Raw genomic sequence first — 20,743 nt, 5'->3', positions numbered from 1 at the left:
GAGAGGAGAGTGAAGAAGTGTCAAGAGAGAGGGCAGAGAACCAGATCCCCTCGCTTTTATAGACCGCTGCGGATTACTGCGAAGATGGCTGACTCAAGGCGGCGATAGCTCGGGCGAAGTGAGATATGTGACAGTACGAAGAGCACCGGATAAGCTCCAGGCTCTAAGAATCGCCGCGCTCTCGGACCGTCGCGGTCCCAACATCTCTTTGCAGCATACTGCGTGGTTTGTCGCGTCGTTACACAGTCTCATCAACGAACTGATAGTGCTCAAGCATCTCACTGATCCTGCAAAGCAGAGGGACGCGCTCTGCCACGTAGAGCAGCGCGGGCGTCAGATTTCGAGCTTTCAGCACGACATGCCCGACATTCCTCGCTGACGACATAATTCCTTCTGGCCCTGTCTCACGCGAGTACGAAACTAAATAGGCTCTGAAGTCGGAGGATCTCGGGAACGCCTTGCGCAGCGGACCGCCCGAAGTCGCGCTCTTCCACTGCGTCCCCGTGCGCGCTGACGATCTGGTCGATGGCGTTGCGCGAGCACGTTCATCTTCGAATCTACAAGACCTACGGAGCTGCTCGCCAGTGTATGGCCTTTGAGCAATCTTACAGCTTGAAAAGCGGCGAAACCGGATCGTAAACAGTTGAACCGCACTACTGATTTCTCGCCTGTCCTTTGACCGTTATCGAATGACTCGTTGTCAATCTATACCTGAAAAAGGAGCAGTCTCATCGAAAGACACTGTCAGGAAAGGGGTACACAGCAGGTAATGATCCGGGATCGGAGCAGAGACCCAGCGTCGGTCGAGCTGGAAAGTCCCACAAAGAGAGATTTTATCGCTTCGCTGGCCAGCGACATGTCCAAGAGTCGCGAGATCTTGTTCACGAAGGCATCGCGCAAGTCATACGTATGCTGTGGGAGACAAGAGCAGCAAACGTCTCACTCTGGCACACCGCACGGACCTCAACAACTAGCTCACATGTCCCGAAGCCCTCCGCTTCTGCGGCTACTGGTGTGACTCTGGGGTTCCTGTGCGAGCTGTTGAGCCAACAGGGAGATGAAGAGTGGCTAGAGCGCAGACGTGATTGTCGCATCCTTGCAGGTGACACGGGTCTGCTGCGGTCTGCTTCTTCCGCCAGCGAAATCCTGTTCGTCAAAATCGTAATCGCCAAACAAACGTCAGAAGAAGAAAGAGCAGTCCTGAGATCAAGAGAACCCAAAATGTGCCAGATACAAACATGAAAGCAGTCAGCCTCATAGAGACGACTCTCGATATTGTACCGCTACGATTCGATCTGAACAAGGACATTTGATATAGGGCTATGTCAAGTACAAACGTGGCGCAATGCCTGTTATAGGGCCTGCCAGAACCTACGAATCAAGTAGATTTGTGGTGTGCGATTGTATGTGCACCATTACGCTGATTGGTAATAATCGCTCTGGTAGAATAGTGGTTATTTCGTCTGCTTCACATCGTATTTGATCTGAATTCGCAGAAGATCGTGAGTTCAAACCTCACCTAGAGCATGTTATTCTTTTTGCTTGCGGCGGGCTCCAGTACCCCCTTTTTACCCTTGCTTCGTTTGCTCTTGATGGCGACAGCCAGCGATCTGACCTGTCAAGGCTTACGAATAGGCGCAGGCTGCCTGGTATCGACAGTCGTTTCAGGCGGCCGTTCCTTTTCCACGCATGCGCTAAGTGGGTGTCTGACCTGCTGCTCATTCATACATCATCCCTAAATTTGAGTGCTACGGGTGCCCAACTCCCTGGCTGCAGTTGCAAAAACGGGAATTCTGGCAACATTCGTAGATAAGGTATTTCAGGTAGAGGGTTACAACAACAAGGAGTCTAAGTAGATATGGTAGATATAGTGAATGCGATTCTAGGAGATGCGGAATTATATAAAGAGGGTGAGTTTCAGGAGCGGAGAGAAGAACGAGGGCGGATGGGAGGGCTCGAGCGGCGAGGTGAACGGGGTTGAACCACCTTGTACTCCACGACCGGAGGCCACGCTTGCCAATCTCGCTCGACCTTTTCAATCTCCGCCATTAGCTTCTCGAGCAGGACGTCAATTTGCCGCTGCGCAGGGTGGAGAAGGTTTTTGCGGCTTTCCAGAGGGATCGAAGCGTAGACCGCGGCAATTTCAGCTCGGAGCGATCCGACCGTCGGTTTGTTGTCCCAGTGAATTCTAGTAAGCTGTGGGAATAATCAGGCGTCAGCTCTAGTGGTCTCATGCGTCAGAGATCAAGCAATGTTCACTCACTCGGTCAACAAGCTCGGTGCGGTAGCTCCCAACATTCGAGATCGTGCCCTCCGCTTGGATCCATTCAAGGTCTTGCAGTTGTACCTCTCCGACGGGTGCGAGTCCCGGAATAAGTTCCGAAAACGAGACGTAACTTTTCGGGTGTTCTTTGAACAGCCGCGATTCGGTTGCCGCTTTGGCCGATTTAAGCTTCGGCGCGGTGAACGTGCGACGGTCGTGGACCGAGGCAGGAGAGGGTCGCTCAACGATCTTGGCGATAAGAGTAGGGTCCTGCCAAGTACGGAACATTGGTCAGAGAACGCCCTTGCTGAAGAAGGGATCGAAAGACTTACTGCTCGCTTCGTCTTGAAGCCAATGCATGAGAGCACGAACTTGGTGAAAGATGCCATTGTACTTGATGTGATTGATACGGTAAGAGGTGTAGTCGCCAGTAAGGAGCAGGAGTCAAAGCGCGAGAGTGAGGAGTGTGAGGAAGTGTGAAGAGAGAGCAGGGATTCAGACGGTTCTCTCGCTTTTATAGACTACGCCAGAGATGGCTGGTAGCATAGAGATGGCTGGTTGGTGGTGGCGAAAGCTCTGGCATAGCGAGGTATGTGTCAGTACGAAGAGCACCGACTGAGCTCGATGCTCTGAAAAAACATCGCATCGCGTTCTTCGTCGCGTCTCCACCGCCTCTGTGCAGCATATTGTGTGGTTTGTCGCGTCGATACACACTCTTGCCACCGTTCAAAGAGTACTAGAGGGTGTCACTGATTCCGCAGAGCAGAGGAATACGCTCAGTCACGTCGAGCAGCGCGAGCGGAAATTTCAGGCTTGCAACATTCCTCGCTGACGACGCGTTTACTTCGGCATTCCGAGCCTTTGACGAAGCGATATCGAATCTCGGAGCATCACGGGAATGTCCGAAAGGCTCGCGGACCGGACCGCGAGAAGCTGAGAGCGTGTGAGCGAGAAGCTGAGAGCGTGTGAACGAGATGTTCGAGTCATAGTGAGTCACCGACGCGGGATCCTGATCACTGTGCTGTCGTCATGCTCGCGTCTCAAGATAGTCACGAGTGCGCTGGCAGTGTGGAGAGCGAGATTCTTGAAATACAACAACAAGAAACGGTCGTCTGTGTCTGCGTTCTGGATTCAAGCGAAAAAGTCTGACACGCGTTTCGTAGTCCTGACGGCGTTCGAGAATCCTTCGTTGAACTTGTACATGGTCTGTCTGACTTTCTTTCGTGGGGGCGGCGCGAGCAGAGCAGCTGCAGTGAAAAGGAGGATACGATCAGATTGGTCAATCTCGGAGGGCCGGACGGGTAGTCGCTCGTAGCCTACCAGCTTCCTGAGATGCAGTGAGAGGTTTGGCGACGATCGCGCGACCGAAAAAGTCGACTGCTTGCTTCGTCTCTGGAGCGATCGCAGTCGCGGTTTTCCTTTTGATAGTGAATTATTGCTTTAGCTCCGTATCCAGCGCGTACAGACCGGTACATACGAAAGGCTCACGTTTTGCTGTACGCCGAAAGGATCGCCGAAGCGTCTTTCGAAGTTCCGTCTGCTTGTCCTCCTCGACGTAACAGTTCGGCCTCGACCTTTCGAAAAAAGATATCAGCCGGGAACGTGGATCTCAGGTGGTCGTATCGACTCACTTCTCGGTTGATCATTTGCCGTACGGCGTATCGGCCGGGCGCAATGTCCGTCGCGCGCTTGCCCTCATAATGCACAAAGACATCGATTGGCCTGTCAAATTTCGAGCCGTGTCAGCGCCTTTTCAAAACACCAGAGTAATCAGAGCAAGCTCGAGACTGACGGATCGAGTTTGTACGACAGTTGCCCTTCCTCGTTCTTGTCGATCGCAAACGTCGTCTTGGTCAGGATCATCGTGTTGACCGTTCTCATCAACCGCTCACGCTCTTCACTCTTGACCACTTGACTGTTGACAGGTTTGAGATCGGGTGCGACGATGCGATTGAACAGAGGCAGGAGTTCCGAGACAACGGTCGTGCCCGTGAACGCATTCTTGAGCGCAAATGGCAGATTGAGCGAGAAGGCATTGGCAATCTCCTCGTGAGCGGTCCGTTGCAAGTACATCTGTAGATCGCGAAGCACATGAGCCTCGCGCGGAAGATTTTCAGAAGCGAAAGAGGGTAGCGATCCTGACCTCGTAGTCGGTTTTGGGCAGCTCGACTGGATTCGGTGTTTGACTGCTGAAAAGAGGATACCACGGCACGAACGAGTAGGGTACGTAGCCGAGGAGTTCGTAATCGCGGTCGGCTCGCAATTTGTCGTCGAGTCGATCGAAAAAGTGCAACCAGTCGAGCGCGTCGGACAACCTCGAGAACGATTCGTTGTCCGTATCTCTCGCAAGCAGATAATTCTCGAAACAGCCTGGCGAGAATTATCGAGATTTAGCGACGAGACGGGCCAGACGGCTCGCTTCAGGGAGAAAGGCCCTCACCTTGAGCGATCTTTTCGTATTCGCCCGAAGTCTGCACGTCCCTGACAATCCTCGCCACGTACTTGTCGTCCGTTGCCACACCCTTCTTTCTCGAAGGCTTTTTGAAGAGTCGATCGAGCACTTGAATTGATGAAGTACCCGTGTCTTTCATGCCGAGTGAGGTTGACCGGATCGCTTGTTCGTCGACAACATCTCCTCTCCGCTTGATGAACTGGAAGAAGTGGAAGATGGTTCGTCAAGTGCGGTCTCGAGAAAGAATAGGAGAGAAATCGGGGCTTGCTTGCAACGTGTTGAGACAGCTTCTCAGGTCTCCTTCGGCCGTGTCGACCAACAACGTCAGGTGCTTGTTCTCGGCTCTCATGTTTTCCATTTCGCAGATCGTGCGCAATCGTTTCGTGAGCATCGTGTTGGTCGGAGGTTGGAACCTGATGATCTTGGCTAGCGGTCGAAGGGGTCTCAGCACCGGCGCATACCTAGGCACACACGACCAGCGATTCGTTCTCATCAATTCAATGCTCGTCGTAGAGACGCAGGAAGCCACGAGAGTCTCACAGGTCGTTGCAGATACAGATGATGGGTCTCAGAAGCGGACGATCCTTCTTCGCTTTCGACCCGTTCTTGCGGTTCGAAGGCTTCTTTGTCGAGCTTCCTTCGGTCACCATTTTGACGAGCGTCTTGATGAAGCTCTACATCATCACAAGCAAGTGTCTCAGCGAGGTTCACGATCCGGGGTCTGAGAGTAGATTGACTCCTTACCGAATCTCCTCCATTTGCAGCTCCATCAATCTCGTCCACAACGACACAGGTTGGCCTGGCGGTCCGACCATTCGCCCCTTGTCCCATCTCCTTCTTGTTCCAACCCATACTCAAGCTCGTGCTGTCGAGCGCGTTCCTGACCCTCTCCTCGACGACCTTTGCAGTTCGATCATCGGATGCGTTCACCTCGTGAACCTGGTACCCTGCTTGCCGAGCCAAGACGTGTGCGAGAGTCGTTTTGCCTAATCCTGGCGGTCCAGACAGTAGCAGAATCTACGTTGAGAAAGCCGGGGGTCAGTCGATAGTCTATGAACCCAAGGACAAAAACGAAGTCACCTTTTCTTGAGGCCGACCATAAGGATCTGGAGCCTGGAAATCCCAAAACAAAATCAACACGTGAATTCGGACGATATCGAGTTGGCCAAAAGAAGCTGTCGGCTTACAACCTGATCTCCCCCAAAGTTGCCGGCGCTGCTTGTTGCAAAAGCGTTCGAACCGCTTCCCGTTGCGTATCCATCTCGACCTCTCTTGCGTTTCTCTCGCTTGAGTGCAGCGCCCGCCGAGTTCTGTTTGCGTTTGAACACGCATTCGTCCCACTCTTTCAACCAGCTCAGAGCGGACCTGTGCACCCTCTGTAAGAGTCGCGCCAAAAAAGAAATACCGATATACAAAAATCAGCTCGAGCACGCGACTTGAGAGATCTGTGATCCGGTTCGGAGGCTCACTTCGTCGCCCAGGAGGTCGGTAAACCTTTTCGGTCTGTATCGATCAGTCCACAGTTGCGTTTCAGGCACCTTGATCTTGTCGTCTCGTAATTTATTCCCTACGGCGGATACTCCAAATGCTGCGCTTGTCCTACGAGAAGAGAGAGAGAGAAGCGTCGGGTCAGTCGACGATAGCTCGAGGTTGCACGTAACCAGTTCCTATCGGAAGAGAACCGACTTGTCCGCCTCTTGTTGCTTCTTGAGCATGACAGCGTCCGATTCGATAGCTTGCACGAGCGAGTGAAAAGGTTTCTCGAGCGAACCTCGCGCGAGGTTCGCAAGAGCTTTCGCGTCCTCGGCTGCATGAAGATTCAAAGCGAGGTCGAGACGTTTCTTGCGCCTGAACGAGATTTTGGTCCCGCTGAGAGTGGTTGCCTCGAACGGGAGCTGTTCCATCCAACCAGGCGCGAGCGTCGAACTGGACGAGGCAGAGATTGAAGGATTCTCGCTGGAGTCATGGCCGAGGTTCAGGCTCGAGACGGAACCGTATCTTGATGCGTAGTCGTGGGGCGCGACGAGTGGCTGTCGTGAGACAGGAGCTGCGGCATGGTCGGGCAAGAGGAATGAGTTGGCAGAAACAGGAAAGCTGCATGAGCAGGCGGCGACTGTAGCAGGGACTGACGCTTGGACGAGATGAACTCCTGCTCGCCAAAGTCGTCTTCTGGCTCAAAGGTGGTCCCAGGCCGGGTAGCTTCGTCTGTCGTCGCGAGTGCGTCGCGAGCTGTGTCGACGCGACTCGACGCGTCCGAGGTCGAGGTCGACGCGGCAACGACGCTTGCCGGGCGACTGGACTCCTCATCGAGGGCGCCATGCATCTCGTTGAACGCTTCATGTTCGTCCATGTCGATATCGCTCGGAGGCTGCTCCTCGTCTTGGGGTTCCGGTTCATCGTTCGCAAAGAAATCGGGATCTTCCTCGAGCACGAACGCCTGCTTGCGTGGGGTCGATCGAGGCAGATGCGGCGGGCGGTTGAGCTCAGCGAGAGCAGTCGCCATGGCGGAAACGGCGTCGTGACTTGATGTGTGTAAAGAGAGTCCGAAGCGGTGAACCCTCTCGAGCGCTCTGCAGCTTGTGCATCACCCGACGTCTCGGCTTGTCACGCTTTTCTCGGTTCTCGCTGCCAGCGCTTAATTATCGCACCTATTTGAATCCTGTACTGGTCTCAGGGGATCCGGCGGCTCTAGACGAGTCACGATCGCAACCTCCACACATCCGAATCTCGCCACTTCTCCTTTTAGGACGTACCCGACGTCCTTCGATCTTCTCTCATATCAGCGATGCAGTCCCGACTAGCTACGGCAACAAGCCTGCGACCTCTCACTCGCCTCTCGTCCAGCTCGACAAACTCCGCCTCTTCCGCCTCGGCGTACCTGGCGAGACAAGCGCAACTCGAGGAGGACGAGGAACGCGACCGAAAGAGCAAAGGTCAGGTTCTGCCTGAATTGCGCGAACCTGCCTGGGATGGAGAAGAGACGAGGGAACGCATGCTCAAGCGCATCCTCGAAGACCAGTACAAGCCGCTGCGGATCAAGGTCCGCTTTAGTCTCGCCACTCTGCCTTGCGGCGACTATCGTAGAACTGACTTTTCTCTTTTGGGGGGAAAACAGGGATTTACGAAAGCGATCCCGAAACCTGCACCGCTGCCTGCTCAACTGTTCACGACTCTTCCGACCTCGTCCTCCGTTGACGCTTCATCGTCCACCGAATATCGATCGAAACACCCTTGGGAGTACGATTTGACGTTCAAACCTCCTGAACACTACCATCCAGCGCCCGGGTACCGACCCGCACCGTCGGCTGCCACCCTGCATTCGAAAGCGGCCAGGGGTCAAATCATCAAGAAAAAGCTCGTCGGAGCGACAGATACCTCTACACATGCGGGCAAGCGCGAACAGGCGCGCAAAGTACGAATCTTTGATGCGTACGAAAAGACGTTCGATTATCGAGGGGGGCATCGAACCCACGCGCTCGATCGAGGTTCGACTACGACTCTTGGTCACGATACAGCAGCACGGACTCCGATCGAGGATGGTAGTCGGGATGCCGAAGGGACGTACATGGCAGGTCAAATGCGAGTGTACGAAGGGTTCATCGAAGAGAAGATAAAAAAAGCTCGAGAACAAGGGTTGTTCAAGAATGTCAAAGGTCGAGGGAAACCGATCCCTCGTGACGAAGAGGAAGGGAACCCGTTCATCTCGAGAGACGATTTCTTGATCAATCGCATCCTCAAAACTCAAGACGCGGCTCCGCCTTGGATTGAGCTACAAAAAGGTAAATCTCTCTCACCTAATCACCTCGTTTCAGAGGAGCCTTGACCCAATTCATTCATACGTCCGCAGAACTTGAACAATCTCTGTCCTCGTTCCGGTCAACCCTCGCTTCGAGCTGGACTCGACGCGCGATTCGTATTCGATCGTCTGAAGGTCTCACTCGATCCGTGATCGTCGAGATTGAACAAGGGTGGAGGGATCGAGAGTGGGAACGTACTGAATCAAAGTACCACGAGACGGCCGTCAAAGAGGTCAACGATCTCACCAGGAGGTTCAACATTATCGCTCCTTACCATGTAAACGTTTTCCTCCTCTGTTGCCGTGAGAGAGAAGGGGAGTCTTGACCAGTTCTTCCTTGTTGGTCGCAGGTGAGAAGACCGTTGTTGAACCTCGAATCTGAACTCGTGAGAACAATCACCCAATCTGCGCCTCCTATCGCTCAAGAACTCTCGAAAAGACTCTCCCTCGGCCTACACACGACTCCTTCCTCTCTCCCCATCCTTCCCACTGAAGAAGAGGATGGAGCACGAAATTTGACGGCCGAGGAAATGGGAGGAGAGAGGAAAGCGGTCAAAGAGAGTATGTGGAAAGCGTTTCGGAGGGTCGTCGTAGAAGTGTTGGGTCAGACTCCCGATCAAACACCTCGGGCTCCAAATTCGTAGATTAGAAATGCTAGGAATCAGGATCCAGGATTTTAGCCGTATGATTGACTCGACATTTTGGCAAGAGGGATTCCGGGATTTGAATGGAAGAAGTACAATTTCTGGGTAAGGGGAAGGGGACAATCCCCAGCGGTCAAGTCATTTGCCCATGAGAGAGGGCGAGGGGACAAGAAAGGATCAAGACAAAAAGCCAAGAATGAAGAGATAGAAAAGGAAAAAAGAAAAATGAAAAAGGTTCGTCTAGGATGGAGGGGTTTTTTCATTCATCGACTCGACTTTAAAAAAAACTTATCTCGAGATGCCTCTTGCTTAAGCGTGAACGACTTGAGCACTTTGACCTGGAGGAGCAATCTTGCCCGCGTTCTGTCCGTTCTCGACCGCGACGCTCTCCTTGACTTTTTGCAACGCCGCCTGTTGTTCCGCCTTGGTCCTACCCTTCCACGGTCCAGCATCACTCATCGAACACCCTTCAGGACAATCACACGTGCCCCCGAGGAACTTGGGCAAACTGTCACTCGGGCATTGACGCAGGAGTTCGGATTGGTACGAACTTCCGAGGATGTGAATCTTGGCGACCGTGGCCGGGTCGAGCCACCCTTTGACGAGCGACCACACAGTTGAGAATCCGAACGGAGCGTTGATCACGTAAAACTTGCCCATCTGCGCGCAAGCGAGAGAGAGAGAGGTGAGCAAAAATACCCCGCTCGCGGTCTACAAGGGGCGGAATAGCTTGGGACATACCGACTCTGGATAGTTGTTCTGACTGACTGTAGGGCAGCGTAGACAAAAGGTTCAGCTTTGGCGCATTTCTGAGTGAGAGAGAGAGAGGGAGAGGCTCACTCGCCGAGGCCTCTTGGACATAGTTCTTGACCTGATAGAAACTCCGGAGTCCGACGCCCTTGAGGTCCATGATGGTGCAACTCGTCTCGATGAGGTGACCCGACAGTTCCGAGCAGATCGGCAACCGATCGCGCTGGAACTTTTCGTACTCGACGACGAGCGACTGGATCTGACGTTCCGGAGTGGTGACCTTGTACAGTTCGGTCAAGTCGAGTTTGCCGAGTTGTTCAATGTAGATCGGACGACCGTCAATGTCGGTCTTATGGTAGAACCTCGGGTACAGTTTGTCGACTTGGGGTTTCTCCGAGTACTCGAACGTCTCGTACAACTCGTCGACGTGGAACGACTGCTTCCACTTTTGCGTGTCGATCCACATCTTTTTCGCAGCGGCGAGGTCAAACTTGCGCGCGCGCAGGAATCGCCTATGGGAGAGCACGACGCGTCCCCATGCGAGAAGTGGTCAGTTTGCCCGCTCTCTGCGCTCGGAGTAAGGGAAAAAGAAAAGACCGACAGGAGCATCGCATCGTCATGCTTGGCTGGGTCATAGAAGCCCTCGACCTTGAGCTCCTCCTTGAACTGGGAACCACGGGAACGAGTCGCGCGTCAGATCTCGGATCGGGCTGCAATCGTGACCCCGTCGCGCCCCAATGGCAGCGATCGTTCAGCGATACAGCGAAGAGGAACGAGGCTCACTTGGGCAAGAGTCTGGACCTGCTCCGGGGTGAGGTGGCCAGGGTGACCCGACAGAGGCGCCTGCAAAACACTCGTCGATCCGAGATCAGCAGTCGCTCACGCGCAGTGCTTGATTCAGCGCGTGTACTGACCTTGGCTGCAGCAGTCATCGTAGGCGCGAGTCGTAGATGCGAGATCGCGGTGATGACGAAAGAGCAATCGAATTCGCAAGTTGTTGTCATTTCATCTCTCGCTGCTCTCTCTCTTCGTATCCGACTGGATGTGATTGAAGCAGGTGGCATGCCTTCGCTCCGGAGTCGACCCGACACGCTGCCTCCCCCGGCACCACAACGCCCGCGCTCGTCGCTGACCTCGGCCGGCTCACTTCGACGTCGCCGACACCGCCTCGCTTCCAAGCGTCGGCCTCCCAAGCTCACGTGGCAGTCGGCAAGCTTCCACCTGAGCCTCGTCACCACCTGGATCGTGATCGCGTTCCTGTGGTCGATCGTCCCCGCCGCGTTCGTCTATGTCCTGTACACGGTCCTCACCGCAGCCGTCCCTGCGTTGCATCCATACCGCCCTGCTCCACGCCATGTCGCCCTCGAGGTCGTGCACTACATCTTTCTCGCTTACTGCGCCCTCGAGATCCCCTTTTCCATCACGTACCGACTCTTGGCGAGACGGCAACAACGCTTGAGACCCCCACTGCGACACTCGCGCAAGCACCTTCGAGGATTGATCCTCCGCAGTTTAGAGAACGGGTTGACCTTGGAGCAAGAACTTGAACACGAGATCCAACATGAGCACGCGCACGAGCACGAGCACGAACCCGCAGCCGAGGCCAAGGAATCCCAAGTCTGGGTAGAACACACCTCGGAGGGAACCGGCAGCCGACAGCGACCCAACCGGCTCAGGGGAGATGGAGCCGCAACTCCAGAACTCGCGACGACCGACCTCGCGACGGAAGCCAACACCGACTACCTCACCGCTCGGTCCCAGCTCCCAACCCTCCGAACCGACGATCTTCCCGGTTCGATTCACCTGCACGCGTCCCGCTCTCGATCGACTCTCGGTTCGCCCCTCGAGCACGAACACGACGAAGGGTTCGCAGGTTCACGCGTCTCGCTCGATTCAGCGTTCGCGTCCTCACCCCGCAAGAAACCACCCCGTGCATCGTACCCACCCCATCGAGCGATTGCAAACCAACATGATCCTGCGCCCGTAAAAGGGTTCATCGATCCGCCCTTGTCAGCCCGCGATCCTCGAGCCATCGATTTTCGCAACTACCTCCGGTACTGGTTCGCCGGGTGCGAGTTTCTCGAGATTCGGAAACTCAACATGGCCGATTGGCTCGCGTGGTCCTTGTACGGTACGACGCTCGAACACCTCGAACGGGAACGCAAAGAGTGGGACCAAGCGGGACGTCCAGTCCTCACCCTCGCAGATGGAACCCTCGACGAAGACGACAGTGACGAGATCGATGAAGATTCTGCGATCGAAGGGGACAAGTACGGACTCGTGATGCACTGTGTCGAGTTGGTCGAAGCTCGCGCGGCGCATCGGTTTGAACCGGGTAGGAACGACGCGATTCAGACCCTGCGGTTGACCCTCGACCCGGTCAGGGTCACTCAACGACCCCTCATCTTGTACCTGTTCGTCGCGGCACTGCAGAACGGTGTACTCGCGGCGACGAAACTGAAAGGGTTCAAAGAGATTCGGGATGGCAACGTCAAGTACTTGTGTCGAGTTCCGAAAGACTGGGTCCCCGATCGCGATGGAGACGAATCGACGAGACCGCTCGTGTTCATCCATGGACTCGGGATGGGGTCGGCACAGTGTCAGTTTACTTCGAGAGACTCTCGCTTTCTCGCTTCCCATCGAATCGCCACGGAACTGACTCGAGAGGGAAAGGTCCTGAACAGATGCAACATTCATGTCGTACCTGTGCTCACATCGTTCGTTCCGCAAACGTCCAATCTTGGTACTCCTCCAACCCCACATCTCCATGTCGTTCTTTGAACGAGGCTACCACGACCCTCCAGACCAAGTCACTCTCACCCACAGTATCGAACGAATGATGAAACGACTCAAATTCGATGAAGCGGGAGGAGCGACCGTTCTCAGTCACTCGAACGGAACGGTTCGGTTTTCTCCATTCTTTTCTCCTCGTGCATATCCAGGGAGGGACAAGCTGACTTTTAGGTTTTCGGGTTATCTTGAACACAGATTGTACATGCCTGGTTGGTCAAGCATGCTCCAACACTCTGCGCGAGAAACTGTTTCGTCGATGCCGTCTGTTTCTGTCTCTGGGAGGCGAGTCGCCCCTAATGTTTTCTCTGTTTGCTAAATAATCCTGACCATCTGTTGTGAATCAGCCATTCGTCTGCTACAATTTCTTGTACTCGAAACCCAAGACGCCGATCGAGTACCTCATGAGGTGATTTTCCCGACTCGCTCTTATTAAACACCTGTTACCCAGGTTGTGCTGATACAAAAAGTTTTCTTGCTACATAGGTACTTCGTCTCGCGAGAACTCGGAATCGCAGTCATGCTGTCGAGAACGTTTGAATGGACGAGCAACTTGTTGTTCCCTTGCGAAATTCCCAACGTGTCGGATCCTTCGAAATCGGCCGTGTTCCTCGCTTCGAACGATTCCATCTTGAATGCCGAACGCGTCAAGACGTACCTCGAACGCAACGGGTTTCAGAAAGAAACGAATGATAGACAACAGTTTGGGATCACGAGAAACACGACAAGTCGAGATGGAGATGGAGGAGGAGGGAGGTTGAAAGTGTTTCAAGGGTTGAAACATGGTCAGAGCATGATTGGAGAAGGAGACGCGTACGTCTTTGTTTCCTTTTCCTCGACAAAAAAGGTCGATGAGTACGCATGCAAAAAGGCTGACAGCCCCGACCTCTCACTTTGCCAAAACCAAAACAGGTTCGAAGAGATCATGGAGTGGATCTGTCAAGCTACGAAAGGTACTCTCGCCCCAGGAACAGCTTCGCCAACTTCATCCGTCCCTCCTTCGAACGCCAACTCGGGAGCTGAAAGTGAAGGAGGAGGAGTAGGTTCGGTACATTCTGCCACGATTCGCAACTAGAACTCGAAACAAGAGTTTCAAAGATTATTGTGCTTTATCGCTGTTTCGCTGTTGTTTCGGGCGTTTTCTCCGTCTCTCGTTCACTTTACCCCCCTTCCATGTACATGTATCTTCTTACTCTCTTACTCTCTTTATCTTCCTGTATCACCCTAGACTTTGCGTGTATACCGACACCCCACAAGTCGCAATCAATAGAGATAACTTTTAGTTTCTGCTCTCAAACCCCCATTCCCGAAGACGAGACGGATAATTACGAAACATCAAGCTTTATTCAATTACAACATGCTGGGGGGGAGGCGAGACGGTCCATTCGGTTTTTATCGTTCTACTCGAGTGGGCCTTCTTCGTACTCGTCTTCTCTAGGTCGGATCACTAGCGGTTTCGGGAACTCGCCTGGGAATCGTCCCAAAGAGATCGAAAAAGTTTGTTCAGCGCTTGTGTGTGGGGGTGTTTCAAGATCAACAGGAAAGAACTATACCTTGAGCATTCTTGAAACTGACCGCGACTTGTTCCGCTTCTCGTCTACAAACACCCCTCGATCAATCTAACCCATCAGTCATTTGTGTGCTTGAATGGGAATCAAAGGTAAAAAGGAAAAAGGGGAGGAAGGGACAGAGCAACTGACAATCCCAATTTGTCTGCCGTACTCTTCTCGTCCGTCAGTCGAATCCAATTCTCCTCGTCTTCTTCGTTCGTAGCAGGTTCAAGTCTCCACAATGCAATGTCTTGCTCCGATCCGGGCAAGGTCAAGTCGACGTATTCGAACTCTGGGGACGAAGTGTCGGAAGCGGCAAACTTGAGTGCTGACAGCAAGGTCGTGCGCAAGGTTGACAAGGTCGACTTTGAATCGACAGGAAGGAAGATCGTAGCTGAACCAAAAACAACTTGGTCAGTCTTTTGGGGGATCTTTGCAGGGGGTAAACTGGTGACGTTACTCTTCGCGAGTTTGAACCGTAAGCAAGTAAGAGGTTGTTTCGGCTGATCATGCCAGTGGATGAATCAGCTCTTGTACTACGAGTTTGAAGGTGTTGCACTGACCATAATGTACGTAACGAGAGCGAGAGAGTGATAACGAGATCAAACAGCCGGATGATGTTGGCTCACTTCACTCGCCATTCGTGGATCACCATGTCACTCAGATCGCTCGAGAGTATCCTGAGACCCACTCTACGCGTTGCGACTCGACGACCAATCCTCGCTGTTCGACCGCCCGTCGCGTTGGTTTCTCCCGTCGCGTTCGTTCCACTCCGAGGCAAGAAGACGAAAGCGTCCAAGAAATCCGCCGCGACTCAGTTCCAAGAAGACGAAGACTACGATGCTGGACCGGGAAAGGGTAAAGGAGGCAAACGCGGCAAAGGGAAACTCTTGACCGAGGACGAATTGACCGACATGCAACTCCCGGGAGAGAAGTTTGAACTCAAGGTACTCGATGAACGTATGCGAGACTGTATCGACAAACTCAGGGTCAACCTCAAGACTGTGGTGGGCAGAGTGGGCAGAGTGTCCCCTGGTAAAGCACTAACCCTTCTCCTTCTCTCTCTGTTTCCCCTATGGTTGATTCGGCTTGTGTTCGGGGTTTCCCAAAATCGTCTAGCATTACTTGACAACATCCGGGTAGACAGTCCCGAGGGAAAACGACCATTGAACGAATTTGCGACGGTGTCAGTCAAGGATGGCAAGGACCTCCTCGTGACCTGCTACGAAGAAGCGGCAAGTATCTTTCTCTTTGTCGTCATACACAACGCACAACCTGGACCTGACTGTCATAGAACACAATATAGGGAGTGAAAGCCGTCACGGCCGCGCTGTACGCATCTCCTCTCAACTTGACCCCTCAACCGTCTGGTGCGACTTCAATTCGAGTGCCGGTACCGAAACCCGACTGGGACAAACGACAAGTCCTCGTGCGCGATGCTCAAGAGTTGTGCGAGAAGGCGAGGATCGCGATCCGACAAACTCGCAACGACGGTCAGAAAGAGATCAAATCCGACATTGACGCAAAGGTGATTGGCAAGGAAGAAGGTCGAGGTGAAGGCAAGAAAGTAGGTTCTATCACCAGAGCTCCGTATTCGAGGATCCTGCGTCGGACTGAAAAAATGAACCAAAACGTTCTTGACGGTGATCAAGCTCGACGAGACGACCAAAAAGCGAAGCGCCGAGGTCGACAAGATTTTCGAAGATGCAAAGAAGGTGTACGTTCCAAGCAAAGACAGCGCTGTCGTGAGATGTGCTACAGACTGATGCCCTGAGTTTCCATTCGACAGCCTCATGGACGAGTAGATTGGCGGTTACCTATGCCGTTCATCGTTTGCACGACCAGGTTGTTTGCTTCTGACTGCCTACGGCATGATTGCGAGTCAGCGAGTTAGGCTCGCTCAGTGGTGGATTGCGATGTACGAGTCGGACTCGATTCATGCAAATCGACTCATTGCCAAGTCGAGTAGTCCATTTTCTTGTTCGTGAAACACACGAGTCGATATCGACCCTCGAAAAGCCATAGAAGATACAGCTTGCTTGATTCTCTCGAGTTAGAAAGTGAAACTGCTCGCTGAAAGTCTGCGACCGCGAAACATACTTGAACCGCAACCATCGCTCACAAACAGCTCCAAACTCACCAGCTACCACTCCATATGTCGAGTGCAGCCAGTATCCCGCCATCGCGGACGCGCAACCTCTGTATTGTGGCCCATGTCGAGTGAGTGACCTCATCAAAGTCCCTGAATCGATTCTTGCGTCGGCAGATCCCGTCCCCGCTGACCCTCCACCCGGACGAACCTTGCGACTAGTCATGGAAAGGTACAGTCTCCTTGCTAATCGCATTCAGAGACCGAACAGCTGACAGGGTCAAAGGGAACAGTCTTCGTTTGCCGACTCGCTCCTCGCTGCAAACGGCATCATCTCTTCGAGATTGGCAGGCACAATCCGATACTTGGACAGCAGAGAGGATGAACAAGAACGTGGTATCACGATGGAGAGTTCTGCCGTCAGTCTGAGATGGAGGATTCCGACAACCGTTCCCGAAGGTGCGCGCGCTCTCTTTCTCTCTCTAGGTCCCGAAAGTAGCGCTCGGAATGATTGAGCGAATCGTGATAATCATCAGGCGAGGAACCAGTGCTCGAAGACTTCAAGATCAACTTGATCGATACCCCAGGACATGTCGACTTTTCGAGCGAAGTCTCGACCGCTTCGAGGTTGTGTGATGGTGCTTTTGTCCTGGTCGATGCCGTCGAGGGAGTCTGTACTCAGGTCAGTACTTAACCGAGTTTCCATAAGCGAACCTTCCTCACGTCGACACTGAACCGTCTCTGTTTCGACCCGCAGACTGTCACCGTGTTGCGAACGGTGTACCTTTCGCATCTCCGTCCGATCCTCGTCATCAACAAACTCGATCGCTTGATCACCGAACTGAAACTGTCCCCGGGCGAAGCGTACCACCACATGCAACGCATCATCGAAGACGTCAACGCGGTCGTCGGATCGTTCTACTCGTCGGAACGAATGGAGGAAGACCTCAAACGTCGAGAACGACAGGAAGCAGCTGTTGCATCGGCTCAGGACGCACCCGAGGAAGACTACGAGGAACGAGACGACGCGAGTCTGTACTTTGATCCGGCGCAAGGGAACGTCCTGTTTGCATCGGCAATCGATGGCTGGGCATTCAGGATCTCTAGGTTCGCACAACTGTACGCTTCCAAGTTGGGCATGAGTGAGAAAGTCCTCGGCAAGGTCTTGTGGGGCGACTGGTACTTGGACATCAAGTCGAAACGGGTCATGAATCGCAAAAAGATGGAGCAGAGCGGCAAAAAGCTCAAGCCACTCTTTGTCCAATTCATCCTCGAGAACATCTGGGCCGCATATGATGCAGTCGTGCTGAACAAGTGGGTGTCTTGCATCTCAATTTCTCTCTTTTGCCCCGATCTAACAAGCGTGCGCCTGACCCTTCCGTTGCGCCCTACAGTAACCCAGTCAAAGTTGACAAGATCGTCGCGAGCCTCGGCACGAAAGTTCGCCCTCAGGATCTGCGAGCAAAAGACACCCGCAACCTCCTCCTGACCATCTTTTCTCAATGGCTTCCTCTGGCTCCTTCCGCGTTCCGAGCGATCGTCGACAAGATCCCCGCTCCCGCCGAAGCTCAGTCGTTCCGAATCCCTCGCATGCTTCACCCCGAACTCGGACACTTGGACGACAATGTCGAGGCAAAGACGAAACTCGAGGCAGACCTGTACAGTGGCAACCTCGCCGACGACGCGTTGCAAGTCGCGTACGTGAGCAAGATGTTCGCGGTCAAAGTCGAAGACTTGCCTGAGAACCAGAGGAAGGTGTTGACCGCGGATGACTTGAGGGCGAGGGCGAAAGCGGTCAAAGAGGCGAGGGAGAAGCGCGAACGAGAAGGGCAAACGGCTGATAGCGATGGAGTCGCGCGTGAAAGTCTTGCACCTGCGACCGAGGGACAGGTAGAAGCAGACAAGCCGGATGCGGAAGAGGCCGAAGCGGACAAAGAAACGAAACAGGATGCCCTGATTGGGTTTGCGCGATTGTACTCTGGCACCATCTCGCTCGGTCAATCCCTCTACGCGGTCTTGCCCAAATACAATTCCGAACTGCCACCTTCTCACCCTCAGAACGTCAAGCATCTGTCGACCATCAAGGTCGAACAGCTGTACATGATGATGGGACGTGAACTCCTCGCGGTCAAAGAGGTACAAGCGGGCAATCTGTTCGCAATTGGTGGTCTCGAAGGCATCGTCTTGCGGAATGCCACTCTATGCGGTATCGGTAAGGGCAAGGAGACAAAGGAAGGCAAGGAGCGCGACGAAGACCGAGAATGCCTCGTCAATTTGGCGGGAGTCACCCAGAACGTAAGCTGCTCCTCTTACACAATATCGCTTTGGAAATAGCTTTTCTGATAGATCAGGTTCGCATCTCTAGTCGGCCCCAATCGTTCGAGTCGCTCTCGAACCCCAAGACCCTTGTACGCGCTTCCCTGCCTCGATGACACTTCAAGCCTGACTCTTGCTTCCCCCCCTAGCTGAAATGTCGAAGCTGGTAGAGGGACTGCGGTTACTGAACCAAGCGGACCCTTGTGTCGAAACCCTCGTACAGGCAACGGGCGAGCATGTCATTCTGACAGCCGGAGAATTGCATCTCGAGGCAAGTCCGTTTCACTTTTCCAAGAGGAACAAAAGTTCTGACCTCGATTGGCTTTCGAATATACAGCGCTGCTTGAAAGATCTCAAAGATCGCTTCGCCCGAATCGAGATCACGGTCTCGCCCCCGATCGTTCCTTTCCGCGAGACGGCTGTTCACGGGGTCGGTGAGTCGCGCTTACCACTCTACCGACATTCTGGAACTGCGCTCAAGCTGCTCATTGATACCAGATATGGCACCGCCCAAGACTCAAGGTCAACCCCGAGGCACCATCCCGGGCTCGGTGCAGTCTGGTCTCGTCGATTTCACGCTGCGGGCCGTACCGCTTCCTGCACAGGTCACGAGCTTCTTGTCGGCAAACATGCGCACGCTCAAGCGCCTGCAGCGAGACAGACGATCTGGACATGCCGGCGAGGAAGATGCGAGTGAATCAAACGAGGACAAGATCGCCGAAGCAGAAGTGGTCAAGCCCGAGGAGTTCTGGCCCAAGCTTGAAGAGCTGCTCAAACAGGCGGGTCGGGAGTGGACTGGGCTCGCTGATCAAATCTGGGCGTTCGGCCCTCGCCGAGTCGGACCCAATATGCTCATTGATCGTACCGAAGGATCCCCTCGATCGTCAGTCTCTTCTTTTCCTCCTAGCGCTTCGCTCGGAATCTGATAGCGGAAACTCATGCGGCATGTCCTGTAGACTTCGACGACGCCTCGAACGACAAGCAGCTCTTCCCTCGGCACTAGCCACTCCTGGCTCGGCTCTCGAACCTCCCAAAACCCCAACCGATGCCGCACACGGACAAGAGTTCTCGGCCTCGGAGCAACCTGGCAAAGAGATCGACATGTCACAGCTCAAGGCGTCGCTGACTGAGGTCGATACTTCGGAGGAGGCGATGCAGAACTTGCCGGACGTGCGCGAACTTGACGAGAACTTTGACACCGCGTTCCAACTATCGACGAACCGAGGTCCTCTATGTGCTGAACCGGTCATCGGAATGGCGTACTTCTTTGAGAAAGTCGTGCTCAACGTTGATGATCTCGAGATCGCCCAAGGCGAGTTTTGGTGTTTCTCCCTTGGTGACAAGACTAGGTCTCTTTTCGACACTCACTGACACTCGCTCAACATGTGACGCAAATAGTACGATCAAAGTGGTCGAACGCACGAGGACAGCTCATTTCGGTCGCGCAAGAGGCATTCAGGAACGGACTCCTCGACTGGTCGCCCCGCCTGCAACTCGCGATGTACTCTTGCGACATTCAGGCGACTGGTGAAGTGCTTGGTAAAGTGTACGGAGTTGTGGCCAAACGTAAAGGTCGAATCGTATCGGAGGAGATGAAGGAAGGCACCGCGTTCTTTACCGTTTCGGCGCTCCTGCCGGTTGTCGAATCGTTTGGATTCGCAGACGGTGAGTTGGGTTTTGATCTACACAGTCGATCTCGATCCAAGCATCGTGCTTCGGGAGACTGACTTGATCCCTCCTTTGGTCAGAAATCCGAACTCGAACTTCGGGAGCAGCCTCGCCCCAACTCGTATTCCACGGCTACGAGACTCTCGATCAAGATCCGTTCTGGGTCCCGACGACCGAAGAGGAACTCGAAGATCTCGGAGAGAAAGCCGACAAGGAGAACATTGCCCGCAAGTACATGGATGGAGTGCGCAAGAGAAAGGTGTGTTTTTTTCCTTCTTCCCTTGATTCGCCCCTCCTTCTTTTCTCCGATCCATACAAGATGCTAATTTGGGACTATCTCTGTGCGTGATGGCAGGGTATGGCGGTTGAGCGAAAAGCGGTACTCTTTGCCGAGAAACAGAAAACCATCAAGAACTATTAATTCT

The 20,743-nt window shown here is 53.7% G+C and overlaps 8 protein-coding genes across 8 annotated transcripts; 4 read left to right on the top strand and 4 right to left on the bottom strand.

Annotated features, from left to right (window-relative positions):
• Positions 1-1,917: 1,917 nt before the first annotated feature.
• On the bottom strand, positions 1,918-2,652 carry JCM15063_005794 (uncharacterized protein; the record flags this gene model as incomplete). The annotated part of the gene is made up of 3 exons (XM_076676015.1): positions 1,918-2,196; positions 2,264-2,533; positions 2,596-2,652. The coding sequence occupies 3 exons, from the start codon at positions 2,650-2,652 to the stop codon at positions 1,918-1,920; spliced, it is 606 nt and encodes a 201-aa protein (XP_076537154.1).
• A 742-nt stretch (positions 2,653-3,394) lies between these two features.
• On the bottom strand, positions 3,395-7,218 carry CTF18 (Ctf18p; the record flags this gene model as incomplete). Its single annotated transcript, XM_076676014.1, has 15 exons — positions 3,395-3,510; positions 3,584-3,681; positions 3,752-3,837; positions 3,895-3,985; positions 4,056-4,336; positions 4,407-4,633; positions 4,704-4,914; positions 4,984-5,176; positions 5,256-5,389; positions 5,460-5,732; positions 5,796-5,828; positions 5,903-6,091; positions 6,185-6,314; positions 6,402-6,762; positions 6,846-7,218. 15 exons carry the CDS (start codon positions 7,216-7,218, stop codon positions 3,395-3,397), a joined length of 2,796 nt encoding a protein of 931 aa, XP_076537153.1.
• Positions 7,219-7,707: 489 nt separating this feature from the next.
• JCM15063_005792 (uncharacterized protein) lies at positions 7,708-9,155 on the top strand (the record flags this gene model as incomplete). The annotated part of the gene is made up of 4 exons (XM_076676013.1): positions 7,708-7,755; positions 7,831-8,494; positions 8,563-8,789; positions 8,862-9,155. 4 exons carry the CDS (start codon positions 7,708-7,710, stop codon positions 9,153-9,155), a joined length of 1,233 nt encoding a protein of 410 aa, XP_076537152.1.
• A 309-nt stretch (positions 9,156-9,464) lies between these two features.
• Positions 9,465-10,837, bottom strand: SEC14 (phosphatidylinositol/phosphatidylcholine transfer protein SEC14; the record flags this gene model as incomplete). Its single annotated transcript, XM_076676012.1, has 6 exons — positions 9,465-9,815; positions 9,897-9,922; positions 9,996-10,417; positions 10,507-10,571; positions 10,689-10,748; positions 10,820-10,837. 6 exons carry the CDS (start codon positions 10,835-10,837, stop codon positions 9,465-9,467), a joined length of 942 nt encoding a protein of 313 aa, XP_076537151.1.
• Positions 10,838-10,967: 130 nt separating this feature from the next.
• On the top strand, positions 10,968-13,770 carry JCM15063_005790 (uncharacterized protein; the record flags this gene model as incomplete). The annotated part of the gene is made up of 6 exons (XM_076676011.1): positions 10,968-12,504; positions 12,590-12,807; positions 12,894-12,980; positions 13,043-13,104; positions 13,182-13,508; positions 13,608-13,770. The coding sequence occupies 6 exons, from the start codon at positions 10,968-10,970 to the stop codon at positions 13,768-13,770; spliced, it is 2,394 nt and encodes a 797-aa protein (XP_076537150.1).
• A 325-nt stretch (positions 13,771-14,095) lies between these two features.
• On the bottom strand, positions 14,096-14,811 carry JCM15063_005789 (uncharacterized protein; the record flags this gene model as incomplete). Its single annotated transcript, XM_076676010.1, has 4 exons — positions 14,096-14,163; positions 14,249-14,292; positions 14,396-14,748; positions 14,809-14,811. The coding sequence occupies 4 exons, from the start codon at positions 14,809-14,811 to the stop codon at positions 14,096-14,098; spliced, it is 468 nt and encodes a 155-aa protein (XP_076537149.1).
• An 87-nt stretch (positions 14,812-14,898) lies between these two features.
• RRF1 (Rrf1p) lies at positions 14,899-16,050 on the top strand (the record flags this gene model as incomplete). The annotated part of the gene is made up of 5 exons (XM_076676009.1): positions 14,899-15,280; positions 15,365-15,480; positions 15,552-15,812; positions 15,898-15,962; positions 16,035-16,050. The coding sequence occupies 5 exons, from the start codon at positions 14,899-14,901 to the stop codon at positions 16,048-16,050; spliced, it is 840 nt and encodes a 279-aa protein (XP_076537148.1).
• Positions 16,051-16,400: 350 nt separating this feature from the next.
• On the top strand, positions 16,401-20,739 carry RIA1 (GTPase RIA1; the record flags this gene model as incomplete). The annotated part of the gene is made up of 14 exons (XM_076676008.1): positions 16,401-16,465; positions 16,557-16,566; positions 16,628-16,793; positions 16,871-17,016; positions 17,092-17,648; positions 17,729-18,629; positions 18,700-18,742; positions 18,800-18,921; positions 18,988-19,084; positions 19,149-19,533; positions 19,607-19,962; positions 20,049-20,315; positions 20,399-20,577; positions 20,674-20,739. The coding sequence occupies 14 exons, from the start codon at positions 16,401-16,403 to the stop codon at positions 20,737-20,739; spliced, it is 3,360 nt and encodes a 1,119-aa protein (XP_076537147.1).
• Between the last annotated feature and the right edge of the window lie 4 nt (positions 20,740-20,743).

The sequence above is a fragment of the Sporobolomyces koalae genome, assembly GCF_050403365.1.
Source record: "Sporobolomyces koalae JCM15063 DNA, S_koalae_JCM15063T_v1_ctg2, whole genome shotgun sequence".
NCBI lineage: Eukaryota > Fungi > Basidiomycota > Microbotryomycetes > Sporidiobolales > Sporidiobolaceae > Sporobolomyces > Sporobolomyces koalae.
The sequence above is the reverse complement of the archived record's forward strand: the minus strand, read 5'-3'. Positions and strand labels throughout refer to the sequence as shown.